Source organism: Camelina sativa, chromosome 5 (assembly GCF_000633955.1).
Source record: "Camelina sativa cultivar DH55 chromosome 5, Cs, whole genome shotgun sequence".
Taxonomy (NCBI): domain Eukaryota; kingdom Viridiplantae; phylum Streptophyta; class Magnoliopsida; order Brassicales; family Brassicaceae; genus Camelina; species Camelina sativa.
Genome location: NC_025689.1, coordinates 10,710,295 through 10,732,122, shown reverse-complemented (window position 1 = coordinate 10,732,122; position 21,828 = coordinate 10,710,295). Strand labels below are relative to the sequence as shown.

The following is a 21,828-nucleotide window of genomic DNA, read 5'->3' as shown; positions in this document are numbered from 1 at the left end:
CCGGATTTGGTATGATTTCAATTACTCTGGTTTAGTTAATACCAGCAGCTAAGAAAAATCTAATCAAAATTGGTAGTTAATTTTTTATTTATAACCAATCAAATTGTTGAACCAAAAAAACCAATCAAAATAATTCAGAAAAAAAAAAAAAAAAGTTCCTGGATAAACATCCAATTTTTAACTGAACACCAGAAAAAGGGGGAAAAAAAATTGTGTGAAACCTAAACCACTTGTTCCTTGTGGTTTAAGCAATAGTTTGACAACTTGAGGAAGGAGTACTAGAGGAGCTGTTCTGAGCGGAGCGGGTCGGAGGAGAGAGAGCCAAACAGAGTTTTCCTTGTTCATAACGGAAGGACCAGACTTGAATGTCGTCATTGGCTTCAAACATCTCGGAGTCAATCACATTGTTCCAACCATTGGTTAATACATATTTCCACTTGCCATTGTTACCACTCCACTTCCTTAAATCAACCTTATAGTTATTCAACTCATGATCCACCAAATCCACTTTCAAACCTTCCTCTTGATCATCATCAGTCTTCAACTTCTTCCAATGTTTTCCTTTCCTTTTTTGGGTCAAATTCCAATGCTTTTCAAGGGTGTCGGTCTCCTCCTCTGTCAAAAAATCTAAAGTCTCTAGTTGGGTAGCATGCATTGAGAGACACGACTGGCTTTTGTCGAGGTCTGTCTTTTGCACCTTCCTCTTTATGATCAGCTTTGGATCGTATCCTTCCCATTCTTCCATCACTTTCACAAGCCACTCTGGTGTCGAAGAATCATTGATGTTTTTGGGTATTGGAAAATCATCAACAATGGTTCTCTTTTGTTTTTCGAGAACTGTTTTAGCTGATTCTTCCAACATATCCAGCTTCCAGAACTTACAATCTTCTTCATCAGATTCCACCATTGTGTTTTGATTCTCTCCCAGATATAGAACGAAAACAAACTACAAAAGAGAAAGATGTTTCTTTGCAAGCAAGGAAGCGAGCTAAAGAGAGAGAGGGAGAGAGAGTATTGTAATGATCACCTTAAATAACGTAATCTTACTCAGGTTCTTATTAGGATTCGGTTTTGTTTTTTTTTTATTTTCCCAATCTAACTTGAACTAGTTAAACCCTAGGAAGACTATAAATAAAATCTTCTAATGATAATTTTTATTTTAGTACTCACTTTATTTTCTCTTTTGTTAATGTTCTTTTTCTTTGAGGTTAATGACGAACAAAAATTATATTAAAATTAATACGGTCAGCCAAAGTAGAAATTAACAATGTCATATATTTTTTAACATTTATTTAACACTAGGTGAGGGTTTAAAGTTTTATAAATTAAATTATATTTAATAAAAGTATATTAAAAATTGTTGTACATTATTTATAAATTGTATTTTTGTTATAATACACTGATTTATATCAACTTACAAATTTTTGATGTGTGTTACTATTAAAATTATATTTTTTACGCCTAAATATACTTTATGTTACAAATATATTTTTATCACCACCTAGAAAATGTCTATATGAAAACATTAAGCCAACTATTTTACTTTCACTTCTGCATAGTTTTTTAATTACTAAAATTGCCAGCTCAAAAAATATTTTAAATAAAAAATATATTACATAGTATATTAATCGATGATGTATCATCACAATAATGTATGACCACCATGGAGAAAACTTCGGCTCCGCCCTCATATCTTATGGAGAGAACCTTGCGTCCAACCTCCTCTACCGTGGAGAGAACCTTGGCTCCGCCTTCCTCCCTTGGGGAGATAACATTGCGTCCAACCTCCTCCACCTTCCTCCCTTGGGAAAATAACCTTGCGTCCAACCTTCTCCACTATAGAGAGAACCTCAGCTCTGTCTTCTTCCTGTGTGGAGAGAACATGTTCACGTCTTTTGCTATCTCAAAATGGCTTTCTCCGACAACCAATTAAAGTAAAAAACTTTTTCTAACGTCACAAAATCTTTTGATAGTAACTAATGTTAAATTTCCCAATGTATTCGTAGAAGTATCTTTGACACACCATGATGTAGCATCTGTCTCTGTAACGCCTCAACCGCCACCTTGCTTAGTGAGCCCATGTCCACTCTCAGTCCATGGGCCCACCTTTCTAAATGGGCCCTACATCTATTCCCGACCCGTGGACTCACCCATATTCGATGGCCGGTTTGCTACGTCTGGGAGGCTTTAAAAACTTGTTTACAGATCCTACAAATCAACAAGATATTTTCCTGTGTCTTGTCCTCACTCACACAGTTTCGACAATCACTTCTAGGAGGTCACCCATCATGAAGTTCTCTCAGAACCTTTGACCGGAAAAATAAGTGCATTTTGGTGACATATGTGGCCAAATCAATTCTTTTAAACCTTTCCGCAAACCAGGGTGTCACAGTCTTTGAGCTCCTATGGATCTCCCTTTGCGATTGAATGAATAATGGTAACAATTATGTTTGCAAAAAAAAAAAAGGGTTATGACAAACCAATGAAGGTTGAGAAATTAGAAGAAAATTAATTTGACACAATTAAAGAAACAATTGAAAATTATAAGCACGTTACTATATGAATCTCAAATAATTCAAAGATGAAGATATAAATAAAACAAAACAATAAAAAAAATACTACAATAAATTATAAAATTCAGTATTAGGAAAAGAAACACATATATTATTCTTTTTTTGGGTCAAAATATTAATCTTACATATTCCCAACTGAAAGTAGGAGAAAATTTTGGTTTAAAAAAAATAAAAAAATTTACCTTCCCATTAAAAAACATTTCCCAATTAAACAAAGTTGAAAACAGTGTTTTTGAATAAATTATTTAAATATAAGACAATATATATAGAAGTGAGTATTTAAAAAAATTTAGAATTAATAATTAACTGTATATTTTCCTTAATCTCTTTTTCTATTTTTTTGGTAGATTTAATAAATTAAATTTAAAATAAGTAAATAATACTATAATTTCAAATTTTATGAAAAATATATATATATATATATATATAATATTATTATAATTATTTAAAAAACTTTATTTTTTTATAAATTCTGTAATTTTTGATAATTATCCTTTTACATTATTAATATTTTTTAAAATAAAATATTTATATTTGTTGTAATCAAATTTCTCCCGTTAAACATTAACTTTTACACATGTCGAAAGCTAAGATTGATAACTTGATACATGTCAAAATCTTGTTAATGATTAACTTTCAAAACCCAATTTTATATAATAAGACTAGATATTCACCCGCGGTACACCGCGGGACTATATATTTTGTTTAGAAATACAAAATAAAATTTCTTTATTATATTAACTATAGATGTATATAATATATTTTGTATTTTTAATCTACTATAGTTTTACATCAATACATTATGTAGTGTACAATTTCCATTGTCTACATGTAGTGGTTCATTAAATTCAATTTAGTCAACAAATATATTTTTTGTGATTTTTCTTTTTCATTTACAATGTAGAGCTAATAGTATTACATAATATATTCTATTTTCATAATTATATGTGTATACTATAATTTGACTTTGTAATTTTGGTTGTTTTATCTCTATATCATTTAACATTTTTGTATTTATAGTTGTGCAAGTCTATTAAAATGGTGGAGTGTTTTTTTTTTTTTTTTGTAAAGATTGATTTATATCAGTTGTTTCTTATTAGTATGGATCAAAAATATATATATTAATATATTAGCTACTAAAAAACATTTCGGTGAAGAAGTAATTTTTTTTTTAACAATTTTTGTCAGTTCGGGCCCCAAATTTTTTAAAAAATTATAGTATTACATAATATATTCTATTTTCATAATTATATGAGTATACTATAATTTGACTTTGTAATTTTGGTTGTTTCATCTCTATATCATTTAACATTTTTGTATTTATAATTGTGCAAGTCTATTAAAATGGTGGAGTGTTTTTTTTTGTAAAGATTGATTTATATCAATTGTTTCTTATTAGTATGGATAAAAAATCTATATATTAATATATTAGCTACTGGAAAACATTTCAGTGAAGAAGTAATTTTCTTTAACAATTTTTGTCAGTTCGGGCCCCAAATTTTTAAAAAAATTAAAGTTATTATCAACAGTTTAATCACTTGACTTTCAAACACATGAAAATAAGTTATTATCAAAAGTTTTTTAGAGAATGGATTAGTTAAATATAAAATATTTAATGCTAATGGGTGTTGGTATGATATTTTTAGAAATTTGAATTAGAGAAAATCTTCTTAAGTTAGATTCTAAATTTGATATTATTTAAAATAAAAAATAATTGTAAAATTAATGTTAATGGCATGATTGTAAATAAGTGTCAACTCCAAGATTTATTTCATAAATGTCTCTAAAAATGTATATATAGATGAGTGTTTTTTTTTTGTTTCCATCACTTTATATCGTTTGAAAATTACATTACTACTCACTGGCAATAGAATGATTCTCAGGTCAAAACGACATCCACAAACCGCCCTTATTTCCTAGCCCTCCAAATACATCGTTTTGCAACTACTCGACCATAACAGCCAGACGTTACTGCCACTCCCGGTGTAATGTTTACGTGTTTTCTCTCTCAATCGTCTCCTCAAAACGTCTGACACGTTTCCTTACACATCGGCAAAGAAGAAATCGACAGTATGCTCACGAGACTCTAGATCTCACGTACCTTCATCAATAAATGAGTTAATGCTCGAGTCTCTCTTGTACGATCTAACGTTCAATAACATCGAGAGGATGGTTACAGGGAAGGTAAGATAGTATTTATATATATATGATATATATATGATATATACAACACGACGATTGTGTCATGGACAAAGACGAAGCCGAGCTAGCTGTTCAAGAAACCTTTAGTTTCTATAACTAGTACGTAATAGCGGCTTGAGGCATCTTGGAGAACACTTGCCCTTCATGAAGATTTTGGAAGGAAACTGTTGCACAAGTCATGGATGAGACGTTTGCAGCGTTTACTTGAAGAGTGTTTGACGTTAATTAGGATCCACTATAAATATGTACATATATAAATATGTACATATATAAATATGTCAAATCATGGCGCAACGCAAACCAACCATAAACCAACACTTGTTCAAAACCTGATCAGATTGTGAGTTTGACGTTAATTAGGATGGTTGATTTCGGTAGGAGTTATGACATTGTAAATCCAAACATTAAACTACCATTTTTTTTTTTTGTTACTATTTTAAGGTGCTACCATTCAGAGTCGTAGATTTTCCCAAAATTTTGAGGAATCTTCATCCATAAATTATTATTACCGGCCCTTTTTAGCTTTCATTCCAACTATAAATAAAACACATACACACAAACAAAATATATAAAACAAAACAAAAAGATACACCTTTGTTTCTCAATAAGGTAGCCACGATGTTAAAACAATTCAATAATTTTCGTTCATTGTTGTTAGTATTAGTGCTCTTTGCATTCTCGAAATCAAATGCAATGCCAATCAAAGACGTACACAGTTTTTGCAAGGAGACATTCGAAGAAGATCTCTGCCTGAAACACATTGGGTCGGACCAACAACGTATAGTAGCCGCCCGCGACTTCAGTGACGTGTTTTTGATTGCGGTAATAACTCATCTGACAATTTTACTTATTTTGTGTTAATTATGAAGAAATTCACGTGGTAGAAAAAAAAAAGATTTCGTAATATCGATGTTCTAATTCGATTTAATATAAGAGAACTGAATAATTGTAACGACGAACCAAAGTAATTAATTATTTTTAAAAACGGAACAAAGCATATTAAATTTGAAACGTAAATATTTACTCTGCTTCGATCCAAGCATATCTAACATATAAATTATATAGAAAATTGATACAATTAATTATATATATATATATAAATATTTAGAAATTTTTTTTTATTAATTAGTTATACGACTATTAAAATATTATAAATCAAGAAAAAAATATACTGAGTAGAATTTGACACTAAGTTTAGTTTGATTTTAATTTAATCATTATAACACCTTCTTTAAGAATATTGGTAAGTCAGATCATGTAGTCAAATATATAGACTTTAAAAGTTTGTTCAATGTAAATAAAATTTAGGGGTTATAATGGAGTAGTAGAAATTTGTAACCTACATTTCTTGTATTATTAACTCATAAATGGAGAATACTCAAAGTAGTAATAGAGAATATTATAGGAAAAATGTGATTTATTAATATTCTACAATATATATAATATATATGATTTGAGATCTTATCAGGCAACTGAACTCCAAATTCAAGTGAACAATGCGATCACGCATATCAACAATGTCCGACGAACTTATGTTGATCCTCTTGGAAAGGAGCGGATCGCAGTATGCGAAAAAAAATATGAGATTGCAGCCGATAGTTTTCACAAGGCTTGGGAAGTTGGACAAAAAAAGTCCAAGGCATTAGCGGACCGTGTGGAATTGTCTAACCGCATGAAAGCTGGTTATGAGGCCGTGAGCGAGTGCGAAGGCGAATGGTCAAAGCATGGTCCAAAGAAAGAGTCTCCTCTTCTTTTCTATTACCTTAACGTTATCAAATTGTGCCAAATCACTCATGTTATTATCGGCAAGACTTACAATATCGGAGTTTAATTACCTGAGAATTAGGTACTAAAACTGACAATACAAGCAGAAAGTATATTTAGTATGAAACATCAATAATGAAATTCGTATATCAGATTTGTACAAATTAATATGGTTTGTTTTTCTAGCAGCAAATATTTAAAATGTAATTTGGGATATTGTTAATATAATTATATGATTTACAAAATTGGCTGTTGAGTTATACTTTGAAAAATACCCCATTTCTATTTTTAATAAAAAACTAAATATTTAATATATAAAATGATAATTTTGTCCTGATTTAAATTTAAGATATATTTTTAATATATCAAACTAAATTCGAAATTTAGAGATACACTAAACTAAATTCGAAATAATATCAATTATCGTTATATATATTTCTAACCGAAAGTGTTTATTGATTTTATTGAAAAATTAACAAGATAATATCTAAATATTACAAAGTCTACAGCTTAATATTTGTTATGTTATATAAGAACAAATCTCCGACGTTCCAAACCCATCTTTCAACTCAACATACCATCTAAGTTTGTTTAAATTCAACGATTCTCTTTGATTTGGTTTGCATGGTACATTATTTTGTATGTGTTAAATAATAATGAATCATCAAAATATGCACTATGACAATAACACATGATTTAACAAAATCATGACTTAACATAGTTAGAACATTGTTATTCATTATTATTAGTTTTTTTTTTAAAAAAAAATAGGATAATAAATCTTTGGAATTGTTAGTTATTTTAAAACTTTGTCAAAACTAAATATATAATTAGTACTAAAAAGGTGATTTCAAATTTAAAGTATAAAATGTTTGTGGTTTATTATTATTAAGTTTATGTTAGCCTATTTTAGTAATGATACATATTTGAAAAAAAAAAAAAAGGAAAATCAAAGAGGGTATTTTCTCAAAAGTGTAAACAAAAATAGGGTATTTTTTTCAAATTTACAAAATTACTTGAGAATTGAGATATTAGCTTATTCCATTTGGCATTCATTTGCATTGGAGGTTTCTTAATTGACTTCTCACTAATTTAAAAAATAAAAAATAACAAAAAAGTAAGAAACGTTTCTCAGTTGAGAAACCTTGAAAAACTGTTATGGACACATGATATATTTAAAATGTCAGATTTTATTTTGCTGATATATTCTTTAAATAAATAGTAATTTTATATTAAAAAAAATAAAATAAAATATTTTGAGATATCCACCCAGCTTCTAGTTATAACTAGATTAAGACCCGCAGTACACCGCAGAGCAAATTATTTATAACTAAAACATTTAAATTATAAATCGTATTTGTTGGTTAAATATGTTATAATTATATAATAATTGTTAATTTTATGGTTTAAACAATATAATACTGCAATATAATTTATTTTTTACATAATATTTATTTAATCAATTGATTTAGATATGTCTATTTTCTGATACCGATAGTGCTAACAAAATAATGAAATGATGTTTTATCCGTGTAACACCGAATTAATGATATTTTAAATTTATATAAATATCGACAAAACCCGTCCCGAGATATTTTAACTTGCACTATATCATCTTAATTTTTAATATTTATTGTTTTATATTATAAATATTAGATTGAGTTGATATGTTATTTATTAAGATTGTAACCATTTACATTTTATAAGATTGGCGATTCTTATAAAGTTTTAATATTTATAATACTTAGAATTCTTAAAACGGTTGAGTATTTCTCATATTTGAAGTTTCGTAAAAGTTTAAATATATTATTAATCTTTTAAAGGTCTTCTAACTTTTTAAAAAGTTTAAATATTTATAATATTTGAACTTCTTATATAGTTTATATATTTATAATATTTCAAACTTCATAAACGTTTAAATATTATTAATATTTTTAACATTTTATAAAGTTTAACTTTCTAAAAAAAATATAAATATTCATAATATTTAACTTTTTAAAAATCTTTAAAAAAAAGAACCGGAATAAACCAAATATAAGTTTTTTAAGTTTGATTGCGTGATCAAGTTTTCTACTCATTTGTATTATGAATCATTTTGGTATCTTTTATAGTATGACTCTGAACCATTGCCTAATTTTTTTAAGCGATGTGGGATATTGTACCCATATTTATTTATTCATCTATTGAGTAATATATGTCTGTTTTTAAAAATTTGTAAACATCAAATGCAGAAAAATCACAATTTTTGTTAACTAAATATATTATAGAAGAATAAAAGATAATTTAAATATAAATTCAAATAAAAAGGGAATCATATATAAATGTTTGAATGAGGTAGAAAGATTTGAATTAATTAAGGAAATCTTTCTACCTCATTCAAACATAAATATATGATTTTAATATTAGTTATAGGTAAATGTATTTTTGACTTTAATATTATAGGTAAATATTTAAAATTAATTATAGGTAAATGTATTTTTGACTTACCTAATATTATAGGTAATTTCTTCAAACTTTAATATTAGTTACAGTCAATGCATTAAATGTAAAAACTTTCCACAAAGTATTTTTGAGCAAAAACTGCAAAAATACTAGTATAGATATTTAATTTTCTTTTCCTGTAATATTTGACCAAACATTTAAAGATGCATGTTACAATTTTAATAAAACCGCATTCAAGAAATATCGGTTTTCCTAAATTAGCAGAAACTGAAAAGCAAAAACTATACTCTATATAATAATCCTGTCTTTCAGGTGATGCAGATACAGAGTTTTCTAATTTAGTAAGGAATCTCTCATTACTGTTTTTAGCTTTCAGAAAGAAAAAAAAGATAAAAGTTCAAAAAGATATTGAAACGCACAGAGAATAAATAACAACTTTCGTTTCTCGAAATGGCCACAATGCTTACAAACCATATCTGCATTCTTATTACGTCGTTGTTATTGTTTGCTTTTCCAACAGCAAACGCCATTCCAAAAAGAGACGTCGAGAACCTATGCAGAGAGACTACTGACTTCTCCTTCTGCCTCACATCCCTCGAGTCGGATCCGCGAATAGCAGCCGCACGTGACCTCCACGACGTGCTTTTAATTGCGGTAATGTTGTTATACGTTGAATATTTGATTTACATTTCAATCTAAATAAAACATATGGACCAAAACATATATTGAATACCAAACCTATCAATAAAACACATATATGCAGTAAATCCATTAAAAAAAAAAAAGTCGCATATTCGAATGGGAGACTGGAAACATTTTATCAGATAACGCTGTCAAAAATTCAAGTGGACGACGCAACCACCCACATTGGCACAGTCAGTGGAAAGTACAGTGGTCCGAATGGAAAGAGACGGATCGGAGTTTGCAGGAGGAATTACGGAATCGCTTCGGCTAAGTTTCAGACTGCTTGGGAACTTGCACTTAAAAAATCGTATTGGGAAATGGAGAAACAGGCAAAAATTGGCACCAACGCTGTGGTCGACTGCGAAAACGGATGGAGAAGGGGTGGTCCGATACAAAAGTCTCCTCTCACTTTCTATAACACAAATGTTTCCAAGCTATCTGGAATCGTTTTTCTTATTTTCCAAAAGCTTAAATAACCTTAAACTTGTACCGTAATTTTGATATTGCATGACCACCGTGTAATAAATTTTGGGGAATAATAATAGACTAGTGGGACAATCGTAGCCTCCTCACCTAATTGAGTCTGTAATTGTGATTTGGTATTGTAAACCGGAGTTAAACCGGGTTAGCTTCACACTTAAAAAAGTGAATGTTAACATAATTTTTCTTCTTCTTCTTCGTCTCTCTCAACAAACTCGGAAGGCTAAGGAAGGAAACTCTTTCTTGTACAATCACCATTTACTTAAAAAGTTAAAAAGGACATCTAATGTAGTAGTGGAAAGGATAGAGAAGATTACTGAAAAAATTGTGGTTTATATATGACTGAGACCTAATACCAATTACCAAAAATGACAATGACCAACGCAACGAACCTCTTTATGATCAACAGAGTTTGTCACGCAGAACTACGATTTTATCGATATAAAACTTTCTCGGCTTTCTTAAAATATAGTTTAGGATCATAAGTGCGTGAAAAAACATAACGTTCAAGTTTCAAAGCAATTAGGGGATAAAGACGAATGAGGTTTGCAAGAGATACAATGATGCTAACGAACGTTCTACTGTTATTTTTAGATGAGACATGAGACTGAGGCCAGATTACCGTGAGGCGCTGCTTTGGTTCCGGGTTTCTAACAACCTTTGCCAAACCATTTTTCCACAATGCACAAGAGTCAAGGATGCCACAAGGTAAAGAAGAGGAACACCGATCACACAACCTTCCGATGCAAAATTCACCAATGTCTGGTAAGAGGAGCCAAGAAAAACAAAAAAATAACAAAAGATCACGTTTAAAAGAATATTATGAAATGGTGATCAGCAAAGGATATATAGCGAATACAGGTGAGATTTGAAAATCTGAGATCTTATTACCAACATTCCAGCAGCAAGGTGTATGACTGGAACTATTACTTGATCTACTCTGTTCCCTTTTGCATACCCTTCGAAAGCAATGACCATCGAGAATGTGTGGATCGTAACAAATGCAAGAGCAATGATTGCTGTAAAGACATGGTTGTAAATATTACAACATGAGTACTAGTGCACTAGACCAAAAAAAAAAAAAATCAAACCACTAGCGACTCAATGAAGAAGTTGCAAAGCTTAATAATATCTCTGTTGTAAGAACAAAACTTGGGGTTCAGTTGACTCACCAGAGATGAGAAAAAATGGCACCTTGGAACATCTTTCGACATAGAATGTGGCTGGACCAAACGCTGGAGTTAAGAGGCTCAAACAAAAGAAGACAGCATGTGCCACACCATGACCTAAGCCACCAGCTGCATGCAATTGACTGGAATAGTCTTAGATCATGTCAAAAGAGTAAGAAATGGGATGCATAACAGGTGCTGGATGGGTTCCATACTTCCATGTTAGTTTCAGCTATATCGTTACCTAACCTATTCTACAGCATTCTCCTTCTGGATGCACAACCAGAAACGAATGCCAAAATAAGGTTCGCTCGAGCTTCTCACAAGCTTTAAGACCAAGACAGAAATATCCAAATCCTATTCAAGATCAAGATACTTGCAACCTGTTTTACTTCATATTTCTTAATCAGAGAGCAAGAGTTTGCCTACCTGATAATATAGACTAACACAAAAGCCGACTACAATCTATGAAATAAACTTAAAGATATTCAGAAATTAAACCGGAGTGCGTACGTACCAAGAGCAATCTGCAGCTTATCAGTGAGAAACAGACGGGGCCTTGAGATCCGATCCGCAAAGGAATCCAAAACATCCTCAAGCCTCCTTCAGTACAACAACACAATAACAAGCTGAGATAGGATTCTAGTTATGATGTAGCATGAACAACAGTAGTAAGAAGAAGAAGAAGAAGAAGAAACTTACTTGTAAACCTTCCAGAAAAGAAAACGAAGACCTTCCTGGAAACAAACAGAGGTGACAACAAGTAAAGCATAAGGCCACCACACATTGGCTTTGAGAGGAAGAAATGGTCTCCATAATCCTGACAAGATGATCAGACTCACAAGCCACAGCAACGTACTGCATTTATCATTTACCAAATCAAATCAAATCAGAGCATATATTCAAGTTTTTTGATTCCAAAACCCTAACTTTTTCCCAGGAAAGTCTTCGCGAAACGCTCAAACGATAGACCCAACATACAATTCGAATCGAATCATTAGAGAAAAAAAGCAGAGAGACCCAAAAGAAAGAAAGAACCTGGAGAGAACAGTGAGGATGAGAAAGGGCTTTCTGGAGATGACGGAGACGAAGAGTGATAGAGAAGGTCCCAGAGCCACCAGCGCGTATCCGATCCCCGCCGCGACCGTCATGCCCGCTCCGGCGATTTCGTCGCTACTAGTCGCTCAACTCTACTCCAAACGAAGACCTCGCGTGAACTCAATCAATTGATAAAAAAAATGCTTTCTTTTGTCAGTTTGTGGTTGTGGAAGAAACAAAAAAAATCAGATCTTTATGTGGCTATTCAAAAAATTCAACTATAGAATAAAATTTTAACACCAGAAGATTATTTACTTAATTACTTGGGCTTATGAGAAATCCATACTCTGCAATCTTACTAATTTGAGTTTACCAACTTGTTATAATCCTCTATTTACATGTTACAAAGGTCATCCACAACATCCTTACAAGTACAAACAAAGAGGCTTGTGTGGGTTTTGTAGCAATCCCCGCTCTTACAGTTTTCTAGAATGCAATCTGAGGAACAGATCACAAAAATGGGGGTTATCAAAATACTAATCTTGGAGTTTGGATCATAGCTCTTTGCTTCTTCCGTTAGATTTCTTCAACTTGGATGAAGGACTTGATGTCTCTTTGAATGCAGCAGGACAAAGCTTAGTGATAGTGCAGGCTTCGCAACGAGGTCTTAGCGGTGTGCAAATCATTTGTCCAAAACCAACCTATTACAAATTTTAAACAAGACAAGAGTCCAAATGAGGAGGCTGGTTAAGTTATGATTCAATGTTTTCATTTGATTTGTATAGTCTCAAGTGTATATTTATGGTTAGAAGAAATGGTGAGGGATGACGTACCAAGAGGGGGTTAATGGCGACCCATTCTTCTTTTGGAAGCCATTGTTGCAAAGCTACTCTTGTTTCCTCCGGAGATGTAGTTTTCTAGCAAATCACAGATTACGTATGTGTTAGAAAGAACAGGCAAACAGAAGACGATCTGCTCTGTTTTCTCACAATTCAAGTTCTGATTTAAGCCAATTGCGAAGTACCTGTTTGGTTCCTGGTCGAGACACCCAACCAAGTCGATTGCAAATGCGATGCACATGTGTATCCACACATATACCTTGTACATCATTCCATGCTATATGCAGAATCTGACATGTGATAATAGAAGAAAACTTTAAGAAGCTTTTTGATACCATTTCATCTAACTCACAAGATAGAAGTAAATAATTTGGTCGACTTTTACCAGATGGGCCATCTTGGGACCAATCCCTGGAAGAGACAGTAGGTCGTCCAAAGAGTTTGGAATGTCTCCGTTATATTTCACTAGACAAATTCTAGCTATTTTCTTCATATATGTAGCCTTCCTTGTATAGAATCCAACCTGATAGTAAAGGCAAGCTGTTAATTACGTAACCAAGATTTTACTAAGAATAAGGCCCTTTATATAGACTCTCATTCCTTTCCTTATTTCCCACTTTTTTTGAGAAATTGGTAAAGAAATTAGCACACCAAGAGGCTCATGCCAGTTGCAGTGGATGTGAAGAAGTAAGACGAGACTTGGATAACATACCGGATAGATCAATTCTCTTATGGTTGATTCATCAGCTTTATCAACGGCTTCGGGAGTAAGAAGGCCATTTTGATGAAGACGATGTATTGCCGCTGCATGTTTGGAAGTGTCTGAATAGTAAGTATGCATGTATAATCAATGAAACTTGTAAATGTCGATGATTAGAAAAGTGAAATAACTGTTTATTAAACAGCACAAACCTCACCATTATTAACTTGATCTTTTGTCTGACTTGAAAGAAGTGCTCCTAGCAAGACAGCAAATCTTCTTTCCTAGGTACAGCAAAAGACTGATCAATATTAAAACACGAACAATCCATCCCACTGCTTTCAAGCATAGCTTGATCTCGTGAAATATGAAAACAACAAAGGGAATGAAAGATACTTTCTTGAGCAAACAATAAGAATCCTTTCCTAAGCTACTCAATACGGACAAGTGCATCAACGTTTATAAAAGACTTGAGGACAAATGTGCTTTATACGGTAAAACAAAAAAACCTCAAGCCCAAAGAGCTAGAAACTCAGTGTCTATAGCATACTTCCGCACAAAAACTAAATTGAGGAAGATAGTTATACCGTAGGAGGCAGAAAGCTTCCGGCCTTATCACATCCCATAGAATCAACTGGTGCGTCTTCATAAGATCTCATTTGACGAATACCCTCAAGCACTTCTACCCAGTTATCAGGCGAATTTCCTGTATTATATAACTAACCCGTTACTAAGAAATCTGTAAAGTAAAAACCACACCAACCCTATCATTAAGGCACTCGCTGCATGATAACATACCTACGGTTTTGACTGAAGTCACAGCAGTGATGCTAGTTTCTGGTGACCTCCCTGCAAAAACTAGATAATGAATTCCTCTTAACCGTTTAAAGAATCTTCTTGATGATAGAATATCTCCTACCAAGTTCTATTCAGATTAAATCTGTAAAGACATTCAATGACAAATACATATCATGCAACTAGTTTAAAAAGTAGTCAGGTTCTTTGGCTGTTTCATTCTACCTGGTGATTGATATTAAGATTAAAGAATGATTGGGAATGTGAAGTTCCGAGTGTATACAATCATGAGACTTACTAGATGAAGGAGATGCAACATTCTTTTTGTAAGCGAAATCTTCTATATCGGGTAAACCACGTAGTTGCTGCATCATTAAATACGAAGACATTGCATTAAGCAACGCATATAGACTCTAAAATAGTAAATAATAACACAGGTTACTCATATATGGTCATGGAACAAAATGGAAACAATAAACAAGGTTTCCTCTCATTTGCTGAATCATGATCATAGCATAGCCAGGACAACAAAATTCTAAAACACTACGATCACTACCAACCTCATAGGGTTGGGTCAGATTAACTCTTAAAAATAAAGACATTTGGATGATAGGGACAAAATCAGAACCAAGTAAAACTCATTCCCAAGAAAGTATCAAACTAAACTTGAGATCAAGGAGGTGTAATCTCCAGAGCCCAATCCTACAAAATTGTAAACCCTCAATTCCAATTTCAAAATAGAGCAAAAAGGAGGAAACTTACTTTGTGGGTATTGACTCCTTTTCTGGGCAGAGGCTCCAAAGGTTCCTGCTTTAGCCTTTTCTTCCGGGTATACACTCGAGTCTCAGACCCAGAAACTACATTGGCTGGTTCTGTTGCAACATACTAGTTTAGGCACAACAACAACACCACAAATTTTCCATGGAATTTGAAGAGATAGAGCGATAGAGAAAATGAACCTGATTTGGAATCAGAGAGAGGATGATGTTGTTGGGTTTTCAAGGATAAGGACTTAGAAGAAGATACAGCTCCGTGAATTTGGCGATTCATGGTTCGAAATCGATAAAACCAAGCGGCGTTGTGAACAAGGGTTGAAGAAACGGCTCCTCCGTTAACAACGAGACTCATAGAACTTGGAAGAATCCTAAAGTAAAAAATTGCAACTTTGTTATATTCTTGTTACTCTTTTATTTATTATTACTTAGAAGAATTATTAATTTAAGGATAAGAAGCGCAAATATATAAAATCGTTTTTTCAGTTAGACTGACCAAAATTTACGAGACACACACAAGAACAAGAAAATGAAAAACTCTTATTTACCAAATTATGTATATCAGTATCAAGAACTCGTTGTATCTCTCTTTCAATTTCTTTTGTATCACCCAACGACTATATATAACAGTAACACAACAAAGTGGTTCTATCTCTCTTCTCTCTCTAGCTCGCTCTCTCTTCTCTCTCTCTTCTCTTTCAGTTTCTTCTGTATCACGCTTCCCAGCAATTCGTCCAAGAAACAGTATGGACACGACGCCGGTGCCGGATTTAGTCTCGGAGGCAATGAAGACGTTGAATGGTTATGACGCAAAACTTGTCATTCCAAAGAAAACGTTGTTTGCTAGTGATTTTGCTACTAAACAGTCACGGCTAAACTTCAATGTGAAGCTAATGAATGGTTTCTTGAGTCAAGAAGAGCAAAAGACGTTGTCCGCGAAGCGTTCCGTTGGTTTGAGAGTTGCTGTTCTTGTAGCTGTAAATCCTCCAACTAAAATTCGAGTGATAGAGTTACACAAGCGCGAGAAAAGTTACTCCTTTGTTAAAGGCTGGAAAAAGCTGATTGACGACAACGTTAAGACGCTCGACGTGGGTGATTCTTTCTCGTTATGGGGTTTTCGAACGACAGGAGTGGTACAAGTTGTTCGTGATTGTGAAAGAGACGATCTTTGTGATTTGGAGCAAACTAGTCTTTGTTTTGCTATTGTTCCTGTCAAAGATTCTGGTAACGACGATCTTCCTGGCGAAAAAGAGTCTGCTCTTCCTGCCGAAACAGAGTCTGCTCTTCCTGGCGAAAAAGAGTCTGCTCTTCCTGCCGAAACAGAGTCTGCTCTTCCTGGCGAAAAAGAGTCTGCTCTTCCTGCGGAAAAAGAGTCTGCTCTTCCTGGCGAAACAAAGTCTGCTGACTGGTTCAATGAGACTCAAGAGTTCAATCACATTCCCTTTGATCCAAACGACACTCAAGGATATCTTCCGGGGGAAACGGAGGATTTTGGTTGCAATGAGGACGGGTCCATTCGTGATGATTGACATCCGACCGTTTTTGTCACGTTCGCATCTTTCTAGACCATGTAGAGGACGTGAACCTTATGAAACGTTCTGATACTTCATAAGTTGAGATTTTGTAACATTTGCTAGTGTCATATATTAGGATCTTTGAATCTTATTTGAACTCAATGAGACCATATATTTCAGCTCTTTGATTGATCCAACACATGTACATGTATATGCATATAAATGCTTCCTTATACTATCCAAACAGATATACAAATCCAGAAACAAAATTGTGGCCAATACATATGTTAGTTTGGCAAGTATACACTATTTAAGCCGTATGATGCTATATGATCCTCAGGTTATCAAACTTTTCTTTTTCATAGAGAATCGTCGAACAAGAAACCATCAGTGTTGAAGTCTGAATCTATCCCTTCTCTTCCCTTGAACTCGCAAAGCCCCACCGCCTTTTCTATAGAGAAATCATTCATTAAAGCAAAGTCATCTTCCAAGAATGTCCTGGACTTGCGTGTCATGATGAGCTTCTTAGGTGTTTTTTGCTCTTTAAGTATCTCTCCAGTCTCTTCTGTAGCTTCAATAGGTACCACCTTTGAAGATATTTTACTCGATTTCCTCAACCTCGACGGCAAAATTTTTGTTCTTCTTCACACTGTTCCTTATTATAGGTGGTTGGTTCTTGCTGATCATCTCGGTTTTGTTGGTGCTACTGTTGTTGCTGATTGTTCGTTTCAGTTCTGGAATCCTTGTTGGTTTTGAATTTGATCCTGGACCGTTGAACATGAGCTTCCTCTTACACCCTTCTTTGAGATCTAGCTTTCTTGTTTGGAGTTGTGCCCTAATGTTGAAGCATTAGCAACGGCCAGTCAGTACACAAATTTTAAATTTTTTTTAATTAATGGTCTTCCAAAACCTATTTTTAATTCGATATAGATGGGGAATGGCATTGGATTTTGGTGCACCCTAATATATCATGAATATGTATCTCAAGGGCTCATGAACTAGTTGGGAGAAGGTGCGATGACTGATGAGGAAGTATATGTTTACCGAAGGAAGTGTTTGGAGATATTGTCATATTTAGTTCATTTCCTTTTGATATTATGAATTTTGTTGTCTTACCAACATTTGATATATATAGGCCTCCTGCCAATTTCTATATAAACCATGTACCTGGCTTTTTCAGTACTTGTAGTTTTGTATAAACAAGAAGTGACTGTAGTCGGAAGTGAAATAAGACAAAAGGACCAGAGAGAATTAATTTAAATAGATTAAACCATCATCAACTTATAAAGATCACAAAACTAATAGCAACTCATAAGAATCCCAACATCGTACGAGCCAAACGAGCTATGTTACAAGATGTCAACTTATAAAGTCTTAGAATGCTTGTATAAGCTTCACATCCTCTACATAGTCTAGAAATATGTAATTGTGATAACCAATAATCGGTTTCATTCCTTGGATTTCAACTCTTCTGATAGTTTTACACTTCAAATTGCAGTAGAAAACATAGAAAGGCTGAGATGGAGAGTCTGACGGATAGCGTGACGATAACACAACTTCATTTGTACCAGTCACTCCAGCAAACATTAACATGTCCTTAGCAAGTATATTCTGCCACAGAAGTGGCAATCCGTAAAAATGCTTCGACCATTCATTTTTTCCGGGGTCTCCTAGAACCCATATCTCAAAACCTTTTCTTTTATGATAATTAGACCCTTCCCACACAAGTGAGCCCAATTTACCGTTGTAGTTAATCAGAGTAGTTGTAGGACGCAATATCCTAATGAAAGGTTTCAAGATTTTAATAAAGCTGAACTTCTCAGACCTAACATGAAAGCAAACTATCATACCTATCCCTGAATAGATGTCAGCCCTGGCTGGATAATACAATACACCATTGATGCATATTCCCTTAGAACCATGACTATGGGGTATGCAACATTCGATCATTCTCCAAGACAGTTTCTCAGTTCCTAATGTCAGAACCTGATGCTCCTTATAGATATCCCCTTCCACACTCATTGACAATACCTTGTATTGCTTCTCAGTGGGATCATACCCAAAATAGCTTTGAAGACAAAGCCTCTTTCTTGTATTAGGTCTCGGTAAGGTTAAGGATTGTCTGGTGCTAGGGTTCCATATCACCGACAACAATTCTGGAGTTTTCCTTCCCTCAAAAATATGTCCATATCTGATAAAGACAAGGCCACCGATAGGACTGACAATATTATAGCGACAATCGAAGGGAATTTTCATATGATAAGAGGCAGCTATAAGAGACGATCTCTGATCAGGATTTAGAAGCTGAGGTGTCGAGAAGAAGCACAACTCACTGTCTTTTCGGCAGGCGAACAAGATCCTTGGGCGAGCTGAAGATCTGGTAAAGTACAACTCCGTGAAGTAGGGAAGGCCAAGTAAGGAGGCCCAGAGCTTTGATACACAACGACATGTCGCTATAGACTTCACCGGCAACCTCAAGAATATCTCAATATAGAGATCATTTGGGATCGGTTCAGAGTTCTCGTCAGCATTTGTTGAGTGGCGTTGAAGAGTGGCTTGTCGAGCCTCCGACACAGTCTGCCACCGTGAATTCATGTCTGCAGTAATCAAATTCCTTTTTGGTTTAGACACGGCACACATGATATAGTTTGCAATAAGAAACGTCGCAGGATTCATAATGACTAGAATAAAACTTAACATACAAAGAGGTTTGAGGTGTTTCTTGCAATCCACGAAAATATTCTAACAGCTTTCTTTGATTTTCATTTCATCTTTTCATGGAACAGCTGAAACACTAATAAAGGTTTTTCTAATTTGCTGAAGCCAAGGCAACGTAATCACAAACACTCTGATCACTAATTACCCCATAGGATTGGTCCAGGTTAACTTCAAACACAGAACATTTGGAAAACTGAGACATAATCAGATTATAACTGTAAAGACAGTCAATGACAAGTACAAACCATGCAACCAGTTTAGAAAGTAGTCAGGTTCTATGGCTATATCTTACTACCTAGTGATTGATATTAAGTTTAATGAATGGTTTGGAATGTGAAAAGACAGAGACTTACTGGATGAAGGAGATCCATTGTTCTTTTTGTAAGCAAAATCTTGTATATCATAGGGTAATCCGCATAGCTGCTGCATCATTAAATACGAAAAGACCAAAGACGCTACATTGATCAACAAACATCACTGTAAAAACTAGTATTACTAACACAAGGTCATGGATACAAATGGAAACACTAATTAAACAAGGTTCTCTCTCATTTGCTAAAGCATAATCACAGGGCAACAAAATAAAAAACACACTAGGATCACAAAACAACCCCATAGGGTGGGTTGGGTCATATTAATCTCCAAAACCTCCTCAAAGGAGGAAACTTACTTTGTGGGCATTGATTCCTTTGCCGGGAGTTATCTCCAAAGGTTCCTGCTTTAGCTTTCTCTTCCGGGTATACACTCGAATCTCCGACCCAGAAGCTCCATTGGCTGGTTCTAGTGCAACATACTAGTCAAGATAATAACAGCAACAACAACACAAAAATTCCCATGGAATTTGAACAGGAAGAGTGATAGAGAAAAGAACCTGAGTTGGAATCCGAGAGAGGATTCAAGGAGATGGGTTTAGAGGAAGATACAGTTCCTTGAATTTGGCGATTCATGATTCAAATTCGATAAAACCAGGCGGCCTCGTGAGAAGGGTTGAATAAGCGGCTCTGTAAATGTAAAGGTTAATTAGTAAAAATAAACAATTACAGTTTTTTTTAAAAACAAATTAATAATTTTAAGAAAATGATAAAATAAAGTATAATTTACTTTTTTTTTTTTTTCGTCGATAAAGTATAATTTACTAAGAGTATATATTATTTTAGCCGAGAAAGAAGCAAAGAGTTCAAAAATAAAAAAAAAGTCGGTAAATAAATTATTTTTTTCCAAAATAAACATGGGAAGATATACTTTATTCTATAATTCACAAGTCACCTAACCAATAAATATCTCCCACATTGATTTTAAAGACATTTTAAAATATTAATGAAAATCAACTAAAACGAGATAATGCTAACAGCTAAATAAAAATAAAACAGAAAACCTATAATCTTACAAAAGGTTTTAGCTGATGAATTTGTACTTTTTATAGTTAAAATATTGCTTAGAAATTTGCTAACATATTTACCATTGGAGATCCTCTTTATGTAACATGCACTTAAGAATTTGCTTGATGATCAAATATTTTATAACATCTTCTTTTTCAGTAATTCTGGTACCAATTTCTCTCGAACTGGTCTATAATACACAGTGCTATAGTTATACTTTTGAAGATTAATTAACGTTATATAATATTGGGTTATTTGCTAATTACATTTCAAGATTTATCTTTCTTGTTTTTGCAATTTTGGTTGTCCTTTTTTTAGGGTTGGAGATAAACTTTATACGGTATTCCAACGATTCCAACTTAGCGGAGACTAGCTAGGGTTTTAACGCAGCCATGAAATCAAAGCGGCAGAACGTGTCGGAGTTTCGTCAAACCATCCTTGGATACCACGCAACGAATGCTAACGAAAAATCTGAATCAATCCCAATTGATCTCATTATCGACATATTCTTGAGGTTGCCGGTGAAGTCTATAGCTAGGTGTCGTTGCGTATCAAAGCTCTGGGAGAAATCACTTCGTCTTCCCTATTTCACGGAGTTGTACTTGACAAGATCTTCTGCTCACCCGAGGCTCTTGTTCGCCTGCGAAATATACAATGAGCTGGTTTTCTTCTCGACACCTCAGACTCAAAATCTTTGTGAGAGCTCGTCTTCTTCAGTTGCCCCAAGTTATCATCATATGAAGTTTCCCTTGTATAGC

At 33.6% G+C, this 21,828-nt stretch overlaps 8 protein-coding genes across 9 annotated transcripts in view; 4 read left to right on the top strand and 4 right to left on the bottom strand.

Moving 5' to 3' along the window:
• Nucleotides 245-907, bottom strand: LOC104789117 (B3 domain-containing protein At2g31420-like). The gene has a single exon (XM_010514860.1). It carries the CDS (start codon nt 905-907, stop codon nt 245-247), a length of 663 nt encoding a protein of 220 aa, XP_010513162.1.
• LOC104786476 lies at nt 5,362-6,772 on the top strand. The gene is made up of 2 exons (XM_010511896.1): nt 5,362-5,597; nt 6,244-6,772. The coding sequence occupies exons 1-2, from the start codon at nt 5,394-5,396 to the stop codon at nt 6,604-6,606; spliced, it is 567 nt and encodes a 188-aa protein (XP_010510198.1). The 5' UTR covers nt 5,362-5,393; the 3' UTR covers nt 6,607-6,772.
• On the top strand, nt 9,432-10,208 carry LOC104786475 (cell wall / vacuolar inhibitor of fructosidase 1-like). Its single transcript, XM_010511895.1, has 2 exons — nt 9,432-9,635; nt 9,806-10,208. The coding sequence occupies exons 1-2, from the start codon at nt 9,432-9,434 to the stop codon at nt 10,139-10,141; spliced, it is 540 nt and encodes a 179-aa protein (XP_010510197.1). The 3' UTR covers nt 10,142-10,208.
• On the bottom strand, nt 10,586-12,572 carry LOC104786474 (gamma-secretase subunit APH1-like). The gene is made up of 6 exons (XM_010511894.2): nt 12,353-12,572; nt 12,017-12,172; nt 11,832-11,917; nt 11,318-11,443; nt 11,037-11,164; nt 10,586-10,907 (listed from the first exon to the last, which is right to left on the bottom strand). Exons 1-6 carry the CDS (start codon nt 12,463-12,465, stop codon nt 10,764-10,766), a joined length of 753 nt encoding a protein of 250 aa, XP_010510196.1. The 5' UTR covers nt 12,466-12,572; the 3' UTR covers nt 10,586-10,763.
• On the bottom strand, nt 12,696-15,857 carry LOC104786473 (endonuclease III homolog 1, chloroplastic-like). Of its 2 annotated transcripts, none has more exons than XM_010511892.2 (11): nt 15,646-15,857; nt 15,449-15,558; nt 14,985-15,051; nt 14,690-14,749; nt 14,479-14,597; nt 14,109-14,175; nt 13,904-13,995; nt 13,577-13,714; nt 13,377-13,481; nt 13,186-13,269; nt 12,696-13,053 (listed from the first exon to the last, which is right to left on the bottom strand). In XM_010511892.2, exons 1-11 carry the CDS (start codon nt 15,812-15,814, stop codon nt 12,907-12,909), a joined length of 1,158 nt encoding a protein of 385 aa, XP_010510194.1. In that variant the 5' UTR covers nt 15,815-15,857; the 3' UTR covers nt 12,696-12,906. The 2 variants fall into 2 exon arrangements, with proteins under 2 accessions (XP_010510194.1, XP_010510195.1); XM_010511893.2 differs by having other exon boundaries at nt 14,690-14,740.
• LOC104789116 (putative B3 domain-containing protein At2g31460) lies at nt 16,206-16,988 on the top strand. Its single transcript, XM_010514859.1, has one exon. It carries the CDS (start codon nt 16,206-16,208, stop codon nt 16,986-16,988), a length of 783 nt encoding a protein of 260 aa, XP_010513161.1.
• On the bottom strand, nt 18,348-20,448 carry LOC104786472 (F-box protein DOR-like). Its single transcript, XM_019245264.1, has 3 exons — nt 20,362-20,448; nt 20,045-20,114; nt 18,348-19,570 (listed from the first exon to the last, which is right to left on the bottom strand). The coding sequence occupies exon 3, from the start codon at nt 19,566-19,568 to the stop codon at nt 18,348-18,350; it is 1,221 nt and encodes a 406-aa protein (XP_019100809.1). The 5' UTR covers nt 19,569-19,570; nt 20,045-20,114; nt 20,362-20,448.
• The window catches only part of LOC104789114 (F-box protein DOR-like), a 2,049-nt gene continuing 1,683 nt past the window's right edge, over nt 21,463-21,828 (top strand). The window contains exon 1 of the mRNA XM_010514856.1: nt 21,463-21,796. Within this exon, the coding sequence (XP_010513158.1) occupies nt 21,463-21,796 (334 nt within the window). The remainder of the gene's footprint in view (nt 21,797-21,828) is intronic.